Source organism: Equus quagga, chromosome 10 (genome assembly GCF_021613505.1).
Source record: "Equus quagga isolate Etosha38 chromosome 10, UCLA_HA_Equagga_1.0, whole genome shotgun sequence".
Classification (NCBI taxonomy): Eukaryota; Metazoa; Chordata; class Mammalia; order Perissodactyla; family Equidae; genus Equus; species Equus quagga.
The window spans coordinates 83722984-83732096 of record NC_060276.1 but is presented as its reverse complement, the minus strand read 5'-3'; the positions used below and the strand labels follow the sequence as shown (position 1 = coordinate 83732096).

General features: G+C 52.6%; 1 protein-coding gene across 2 annotated transcripts; it reads left to right on the top strand.

Moving 5' to 3' along the window:
* Positions 1–183: 183 nt before the first annotated feature.
* FTSJ1 (FtsJ RNA 2'-O-methyltransferase 1) lies at positions 184–8766 on the top strand. Of its 2 annotated transcripts, none has more exons than XM_046674020.1 (13): positions 184–427; positions 2016–2174; positions 2452–2521; positions 2620–2710; positions 3064–3142; positions 4591–4643; positions 4729–4782; positions 4870–4972; positions 5076–5159; positions 5847–5944; positions 6032–6229; positions 6435–6476; positions 8222–8766. In XM_046674020.1, the coding sequence occupies exons 2-12, from the start codon at positions 2054–2056 to the stop codon at positions 6465–6467; spliced, it is 984 nt and encodes a 327-aa protein (XP_046529976.1). In that variant the 5' UTR covers positions 184–427; positions 2016–2053; the 3' UTR covers positions 6468–6476; positions 8222–8766. The 2 variants fall into 2 exon arrangements, with proteins under 2 accessions (XP_046529976.1, XP_046529975.1); XM_046674019.1 differs by having other exon boundaries at positions 185–427; positions 5841–5944.
* Positions 8767–9113: the final 347 nt, after the last annotated feature.

Genomic DNA, 9113 nt, shown 5'->3' with positions numbered 1-9113 from the left:
AGACTCAATGACTACCACTGTCCAAGAAGGGAGGGGCGGGGATTAAGTCGATTTTAAACCTTGGAACAAAAGAAGAGAGTCAGTTCTTGTGCCTCGCGGCGTTTCAGCTACGCAGTGCGCGAGTTCAGCAGCGCCGGTCGTGGCCGTTGCATTCTGGGAACGGTAGTTCGCAAGACCAGCTACGTCGACACAAGATGACGGGACTCACGCTGTACGTTCCTGTCCGGACCTCGCCGGAGCCTCCACGTTCGACGATGACAGGCTTGCCACGCTGCCGTAGCCCTTAGGCATGCGCGACGGGCATTGGGAGCCACTAAGAAACGAACTGTAGCCCTACGATTTCCCCCGGGTTTGCGCGCTCGCCGAAGCTCGGACTGCTCGCGGACCGGCCTCCGTCGTCCGACTTCTCCCTACTCGGAAAGTTCAGGTAGGCCCTGGGGTGCGGAGGACGTGGGTCCAGGCCGAGACGGTTGAGGCACGCCTGCGCTATCCCGCGGCCAGGGAAGGAGGGGAGCTCGCCCTCGGCGCCGCGGCTGTGCAGTCCGCGCGGCTGGCGCCACGTGGGCTCCAGACCCGATGTTTGTCTGTAGAAAGGGACCACTGTGCGGGGAGGACTTGGGGGGAGAGGGTCGTAGGGGTCCAGATATCAGCGGAGCCGCCTCGGGGGGACGTCTGGAGGCCCCAATGGGGACATGGTCTTCGAGGTAATGATGAGGAGGGACCGGGGGCGTGGTCAGAGGGCTGTTAATGGGGAGGGCGGTTGGTGGGCTGCGTGAGGGTAATGGGAGTGTTATCAGGGAATCAATGGGAGCTAATAGGAGTGTTTTAGTCGACATGTTCATGGGGGCCGGTGGAGGTGTGTTCATTGATTAATGAAGGGGTGGTAGAGTAGGCAACCGAAAGATAATGGGAGGCGGATGGGGGTGTGACCCCTGAGGGATTGATGGAGGTATCATATTCAAGGAGTTAATGAAGAGCCGTGGGGCATAGTAATTGAAATGATAATCGTGAGGCTGTGGAGGGTATAATAGAGGCCAGTGGGGGTCATGATCAAGGAACTCAAGGGGGCAGTGGTCAAAGAAAAGCGAATGAGAGGCCAAAGGGGTGTTGTAGTCAAAGAGTTTTAGTGGGCGGTCATGGCATGACTCTCGAGGAATTAATGGGAATAAAGTGAGCAAAGAGAGGATAATAGTAAGCTGTTGGGGTGTGATCATCAAATGATTATGGGAGGGCAAGGCGGGCAGTGAGGGGAGAATGGAGAACTGATGTGTGATCCTCAGAGATTAACGTGAGTGTGCGATAATGCACGGGTTACAGGGGCCTGGTGGTGTGATCTATGAGGGATCACTTGGAGGGCTAAGTTAATGGGGGCTGATAAATCATAGTAATTGAGAGCTTCATGGAGAGTTAATAGGCCGTGATCCTCCAGGCATCATGGGGGGTTGGTAAGGATATAGTAGTAAAGGAATTACCAGGGGCCTAATCATTTCATCGGGGAGAAAGATTATGGGGTGGGGAGTGCAAGGAGATAGTGTTAGGATAATGAGGTGAAAGCAAGGGATTAAAGGGGGGCTGATAGGGCTACATGAATCTGGAGGCAACGAGGACAGCTGGGGAGACGGTCAGTAAGATGTTAATGGGGATGAGGTGGGCAAAGAAGGGTTAATAGTGAGAGTTGCAGGGTTTAATATGTGGAGTGTGGGTGACAGCAGTGGAAGGTTGACAGGGTCAGTAATGGGTCATCTATGAGATAAGTGTTGGGTTTGTGGGGTCTTTTGGGGGATCGGTGGCATTAATGATGGAGTCTGTGGAGTAAGTTGTAGGGGAGCCTGTGGGGTGAGTGGTGGAGCCTGAGAGCACACTGGTGGGGTCAGCAACTGGGCTTCAGTCTTCCCGTCTGCTGAATGAGCTGTCATGTGAGTCCGATGAGCCCAGTTTGGTTTGTGTGGTTCTCGCTGCCCTGCAGAGGTAGGTGGTGGCCCACTCACCTGGTTACTGATACGGGGTGGCATCAGCTTGCTGTTGGCAGGTCGCCGGGCAAACAGTGTGTGAGATGGGACGGACGTCGAAGGACAAGCGGGATGTCTACTACCGCCTGGCCAAGGAGAATGGCTGGCGTGCCCGCAGTGCCTTCAAGCTGCTACAACTTGACGAGGAATTCCAACTCTTCCAAGGTCCCCACGTGGCGGGCTAGTCCCTGGGGGATGGGGCTGGCAAAGAGAATGGACAAGTGGGCTAGGTCTGCAGAGCTCCCCGTGGTAGGCGGGTTGACTTGGAGGGTCTATGGGGCAGGGACCAGGCAGGAAGCTGGGCAGATACTCAAAAGAAGTCGGGCACCTGGGCAGCGGATAGATGTGGGTGCTCCCCAGGGGAAAGGGGTGAACTTGGCAGGGTCCCCGGGTTGGAGGGGGGGGGTGCAACTGACCACTACACCTTCCTGTGTGTGCTCAGGCGTGACACGGGCAGTTGACCTGTGTGCAGCCCCAGGCAGCTGGAGTCAGGTGCTGAGCCAGAAGATTGGGTGAGTGTGGAGTCCCAGGTGGTGGGATGGGAGGGCAGGCTAGGTCAAGGGCAGGCCAGGAGTGAAAACTGGGCTGACATGGGCCATGTTGTCCACAGGGGCCAGGGGTCTGGCCATGTGGTGGCTGTGGACCTTCAGGCTATGGCTCCTCTACCAGGTGTGTTACAGATCCAGGGGGACATCACCCAGGTGAGAGCATGGCTGGGGGTGTTGGGGTGTATCCTGGGCAAAGGCCACCCCCCGTACGTGGAGGCTACAGAAAGTGAAAGAGAGAGAGAAAGACAGAGAAACAGACTGAGAAAGACAGGCAGAGAGAGAATGTGTAACTGAGAGAACCCAAGAGGCTGTAACAGCAGAGAAACAGAGGCAGCAGGTCATCATCACAGAGAGACAGCAACAGATGATGACACCAGGTCCCCAGGGATGGAGCCCAGTCTTAGACAGACAAAGCCTGAGGATTTGGCTGACCCAGGGGCAGGTGAGGTTAGAGGGTTGCAGGCGAGGGGAACCCTGGGGCCACTCATCCTCCTTGTCTTCCATAGCTGTCCACTGCCCAGGAAATCATCCGGCACTTTGAGGGCTGCCCCGCGGACCTAGTGGTGTGCGACGGGGCTCCTGATGGTAAACAGCAGGGGTTGGGAGGTCAGACGGGGGCCCTGTGTATGTCCTTCTCTGTATCTCCCACCTCTCCTGGCTTCTTTCACCACTTCAACTATTCCTTGCCGCTCCCCTCCCCTGTCAGCTGTTCTCCACATCTGGCAACTTCTTGCTGCCCCTACTGCCTGCTCTCTGCCTCTGCCTCTGCCTTCTCCCTCCCCACACTCTACCATTTTGGTTTTGTCCGTTGTCCACCCCTCCCTCTTCTCGTCTCTCAGCCCTCTGCAGCCATCCAGTTCCGTCCGATTTTCTTTAAGCAGTCAGTCCTCCATTCAGCACACGTTTGCTGAGCACCTGTTGTGTGTCGGGCACTGTTCTACATGTTGGGAAAACATTCGTGAATAAAATTCCACTGATCTCTGACCTCAGGGAGCTGCTGTTCTAGTGGGAGCAGCTGGAAAAGAAACAAAAGATTGATCTATGTAGCCTGTCACCAGGTGATAGGTACCGTGTGGGAACAATGAAAAGGGGAGGGCAGTGGGGAGTACCCGTTGGGGTCTTCAATAAAGTGGATGGGGAAGGCCTCGCTGGCTTTAGTACGAAGACCTCGAGGTGAGGGAGTGGGCCAGGGGGGAGAACAAGCCAGCCAAAGGGACCAGCCCATGCAAAGGCCCTGAGATGGGGGAGTGCTTGGCATGTGAGGACCAGTGAGGTGGCCAAGGTGGAGACAGAGTGAGTGAGGGGGGAGTGGTAGGAGGTGAGGTCACGGGGGACAGATCCTTGAAGGCCGCAGTGAGGACTTTGGCTTTTCACTGAGATGAGAGCTGTGAGCAGAGGAGGGCCGTGCCTGACTCGGGCTGTGATGACCCCTCTGGCTCCTGTGAGCAGTGTGAACGGCAAGTGTGGAAGCGGGGCTCCCAGAGGTGAGGAGGCCAGTGCAGTAGTACAGGCGAGTGACAACACTGGGCACAGTGGTGGAGGTGAGAGGAGGGTCGATTCAGGAGCTCGTCTGAAAGTAGAGCCGACAGGATTTGCTAATAGCTTGAACGTGGGTGTGAGGAAAGACTGGGGGCCGTCCCGGGTGACTAAGGGTTTTGGCCTGAACAACTGGAAGGCTCAGATGAGGTGCAGAAGACGCTGGGAGGAGCAGGTTTGGGCAGGCAGGCCAGGAGCTTGGTTTCGGATGTGTCGAGTCTGAGACGTCGGGTCTGGTCTGAGTCTGGAGTCCAGAGGAGCGGTCTGCACTGGAGGTAGACATGGTGATAGTGGTCCTTGCATATAAGACTGTTTTGAGAATTAGAATGAGCTCTTAAGGGTTAGGAGCTCAGAGTACGCGTCCAGTTGGCCAACATTAATTCTGACGCAGAACCTTAGCAGTGTGAGAGCCTGGGAAATGTTTTTAGCGTCTAATCTCTGGGACAGGGCAAGGCTAGAACTAGACAGCCCTGCTAATGCTCTTCCTCTTGCTGCAGTAACTGGCCTCCATGATGTTGATGAGTATATGCAGGCCCAGCTCCTCCTAGCCGTGAGTAACCCTGGCTGCCCCTGCCTCAGTTTGGCCCCCTCCTGGCTGTCTCCACCTCAGCCTTAGCCATCTGTCCTGCCCACAGGCTCTGAACATTGCTACACACGTCCTGAAGCCAGGGGGCTGCTTTGTAGCCAAGGTAAGCCTTGGGGAACCAGGTAGAGGGGTAGAGTGGGGTCCCCAAGGGCCTCCCTCATGCCTCCATCTCTGCCTCTTCACCCTGCAGATCTTCCGAGGCCGGGATGTGACGCTGATCTATAGCCAGCTGCGTGTCTTCTTCTCCAGCGTGCTCTGTGCCAAGCCCAGGAGCAGCCGGAACTCCAGCATTGGTCAGTGGGCTGGAGGGGCCAAGCAGGCGGCTGCAAATCTCAGGGACGCATCCTGCCTGGGGCAGGGGTGGCAATCGCCCCTCACTCCATCTTCTACCCACAGAGGCCTTTGCTGTGTGTCGGGGCTATGACCCCCCTGAGGGCTTCCTGCCAGACCTGACCAAACCCCTGCTGGACCACTCCTACGGTGAGAGCCTGAGCCATGAGCCCTGTCCCTGGCGAGACTCTGCCCCCTTGTGGAGTTTATGTCTCAGGAGGACCCTCAGCCCCACCTGTTGGTGGAGACTGCTCCTCGTGGGAATTCTTCCCAAGAGGATCCTCAGCCCCACCCTCCCGTGGAAAGTCCTCCCCTTAGGGATATTTTGTCCCAGGAGGATCTTCGGCCTAGTCCCTAGTGGTACGTCTTGGGCCGGGTGAAAATTCTGTCCCAGGAGGATCCTGAGTTCTGCCCCAGTGAAGACTCTCCCTACCTAAGGAGATCCCAGCCTAGGAAGACTCAGTCACCCACCCTACAGATGGAAACCCCAACCCTGTGTGGGAGTTTTGCCCCACGAGGGTCTTTAGCCTGGCCCCAAGTGGGAAAAGGGACAGAGCCTGCTCTTGCAGCTAGCAGGCTCGAGTGAGACAAGGTCCAGGCAGCGTATGATAGAATGGCAGGTGGACATAAGTGTGGTGCAGGAAGAAGTGGGGTGGTCCTGGAGGGCCTCCCTGAGGAGGTGGTTTGAACCCAATGAAGGATTGCTGGTGGAGGCGTATGAGAGTAGCTGGTGGATCCATGGGGAGCCCTCAGTACCCATGCTGCAGCCTGAGTCATGACCGACCCCAGGCACCCCAGCCCTGTCCTGTCTCATTTCTCCCTGTTTGTCAGATCCAGATTTCAACCAATTAGATGGTCCCACCCGCATCATTGTGCCATTTGTGACCTGTGGAGACCTGAGCTCCTATGATTCGGACCGCAGTTACCCGCTGGACGTGAGTGCCCAGCCAACAGGAGGCGGATGGAGGGCACCGTCCTAGGATCCCAGGTCCTCACCATCTCCCCCCAATGTGTCCCTGCAGCTAGAGGACGGCTCAGAGTACAAGTATACTCCGCCCACGCAGCCCCCCATCTCTCCACCGTACCAGGAGGCCTGCACGTTGAAGAAGAAGGGGCGGCTAGCCAAGGAGATTCGGCCCCAGGACTGCCCCCTCAGCACAGTGGATACGTTGCCCCAGCCCCTGGCCGCCCCACCACGCCACACCCTGCTGGCCTCTGAGGTCTGGAAACATGGTGCCCAAGGCCTGCTGTGCCCGCAGTGACCCCCTCCCAGTGTGCCCCTCCTGCCCCCAAATCACATGGCTTCTGGGGCCAAAATCCTCTTCCCTGCTTCCCAATGGCTATAAAAACCAGTGGGTAAAACCAAGTGTAATGAATGGAAGAGCTTAGCCAAGTATTTAAGTCCCTTTTCTTTTTCTTGAGTAGGTGGAAGACAATGAAATGAATTGTTCACCTTAACACATTAAGGTAAATTTGCTTTTTTATCTAAGAGTTTGAATAAAGGACACCTTTAAGAAAAAAACTCAGTAGGGGCCAGCCCGGTGGCACAGCGGTTAAGTGCGCACATTCCGCTTCTCAGCGGCCCGGGGTTCACCGGTTCGGATCCCGGGTGCGGACATGGCACCGCTTGGCACACCATGCTGTGGTAGCCGTCCCACATATAAAGTAGAAGAAGATGCGCACAGATGTTAGCTCAGGGCCAGTCTTCCTCAGCAAAAAGAGGAGGATTGGCAGTAGTTAGCTCAGGGCTAATCTTCCTCAGAGAAAAAAAAAAAACAGTGAAATTTCACCTTTGAAATTCTTACGCCAACTGATAAGATTTCAATCAGCAAACCTTCCCTAAGCAGGCAATGTTGTATGCCAGGAACTGCTTTAAGCATTTTCCATGTTAGGTGTTGAGGCAGTCAGTCGGCATTTATTGAGCACATACTGTATGCTGGGCCTGGGCATTGTTTCAGGTGTGGAGATAGAGCAGTAAGCCAAACAGGCGAATATCCCGGCCCTCACAGAGCTGCTAGTGCGGGAAAGGGGGAACAACATAGGCTGAACGCCGGAGTGTCCGCACGCTGTATACACACACACACGATAGCTTGCATTTCACTGTATATTTGTATAGCTCGTATTGTAATATATGTGTGTATACACATATGTATTTTATGTATGCAATATGTAAAAGTGATACAGGATATGGCAATTTTAAAAATAAAGCAGGGTAAAGAGATCAGGAATTCTAGGCGTGACAGTTTGCAGTTTTTACAAGGGTTGTCATGGAAGGCCTCATGAGGTGATGTTTGAGCAGAGACTTGAAGATGAGAGAGGGAATCCAGGTGTTTATCTAGGGGAGGAACATTCCAGGGAGAGGAGACAGCAAGTGCAAAGGCCCTGAGGTGGGCCTGTGCCTGGTGTGTGAGGGACCAGTTTGAGCTAAACCTGTCAGTGCCAGAGGGCTTCTCATCCTTGGGATGTCACTTTAGAGGATGTCCCTCTGACAGTAGCTTTGCATCTTATTCAGACCAAGTCTTTTGTTTAAAAAAGTAAAAAAGACACCTTTAACAAAATGAAATGGTGAAGCTCAGTGGGGAGAGATTATTTACAATCCCTGTATATAGTATCCTTGATATTAAAAAGCTCCTGTAAATCAATAGGGAAAAGAAAATATGACAGTGGACAGTAAGCACGTGAAAAGCTGCTCATCAGGGAAATGCAAGCTAAAACTAAAAAGATTGACAGTACTGAGCATCTGGCAGGATACGCAACAATTGGAACCCTCAGATATGCTGATGGCAGCATAAATGGTGCAGCTACTGTGGAAAATTGTCAGGCGTTATCTACTGAAGCTACGTGCCTGCCAGTTGCACTCCTAAGAAACGAGTACTAGACTGTTTCCAGCCAGCACTGTTTGTAGAACTCACAGACTAGATGGAACCCAAACATCCATTAACTGTGGAGTGGATCATGAAATCAGGGCGTGTTCACGTGGAGAGTTACACAGCAGTGTGAATATCCTACGATTATACAAAATAACACCAGATTGTTACTCATTGAACTGAACATATATATGTTTTATGTAGTTTTCTGTATGTTTTTGGTTCATAATAAAAGTAGGAAAAAAACTTCACAAAAATGTTAGTGGCTGAGTAAACAATAATTATAGTAGAAGAAAGCAGGAAAATATTGTTTTGTTTAAAATTTTCCTTTCCTTTGACCTCCAGTTCCCTGGCAGTCTGTTACAACTCGGAAGCTGTTTGCTGTCAGGAAAACCAAAACTCACGTTGATGAACTTGTTTTCGACTATCTCATCGACGGGTCCTGAACATACACGCACCGAGTGGGAACCTGCAACAAGCCCCGAACACAGCAAGGAAAGAAACGTTACGGGACGTCCGTCTGCACTCACAAGGGCTTCCTGAGGTCTTGCCTCTTCTCTCAATCTTCCCAGTGGTATCCTGATTCTGTCCAGAATTTACCCCAAAAGCAGATTCTTACCCTGGGTAGAAGTCAGGGGTATCTGTGAACTTGATGGAGGAAAATGTTACACCTTTCTTTTCACTAATAGGAGCTTTACTCCCAAGTGTGAATGCTGGCAGCAAATCACAGTAGTAAAAACAGTGCCTGGGACTTTCCCAGCGATGCAGACCACGGGGACTTATGTTATGTGACAGTCGCCGCAGGCCTCTTCACATACGTTCAACGTTCTTCCTTCTTTGAATCCGAAGATCTTACAATTTGATGTACTAACTAAAAAGTCCATATGTTACTGCATCCCAATGCGGTTTCATTTTGATATATATGGTAATATTTTTTCTGGTTTTATTGAAATATAACTGACATATAGCATTGTATAAGTTTAAAGTGTACAACATAATGATTTGTTGTATGTGTATGTTGCAAAATGGTTACCACAATAAGTTTAGTTAACATCCATCACTTCACATAGTCAGGAGTTTTTTTTCTTGGGATAGGAACTTTTAAGATCTACTCTCTTAGCAACTTTCAAATACACGATACAGTATTGATAACTGTAGTCACCGTGCTGTCCGTTACCTCCCCAGGACTTATTTATAACTGGAAGTTTTTACCTTCTGAGCACCTTCACCCCTTCGC

Excerpts from the sequence above, each read along its gene's own strand:
- FTSJ1 (XM_046674019.1), top strand. The coding sequence starts at position 2,054 with ATGGGACGGACGTCGAAGGACAAGCGGGATGTCTACTACCGCCTGGCC. Across the intron at positions 3,143-4,590 it reads GTGCGACGGGGCTCCTGATG|TAACTGGCCTCCATGATGTT; the intron begins GTAAACAGCAGG and ends CTCTTGCTGCAG. Across the intron at positions 4,644-4,728 it reads AGGCCCAGCTCCTCCTAGCC|GCTCTGAACATTGCTACACA; the intron begins GTGAGTAACCCT and ends TCCTGCCCACAG.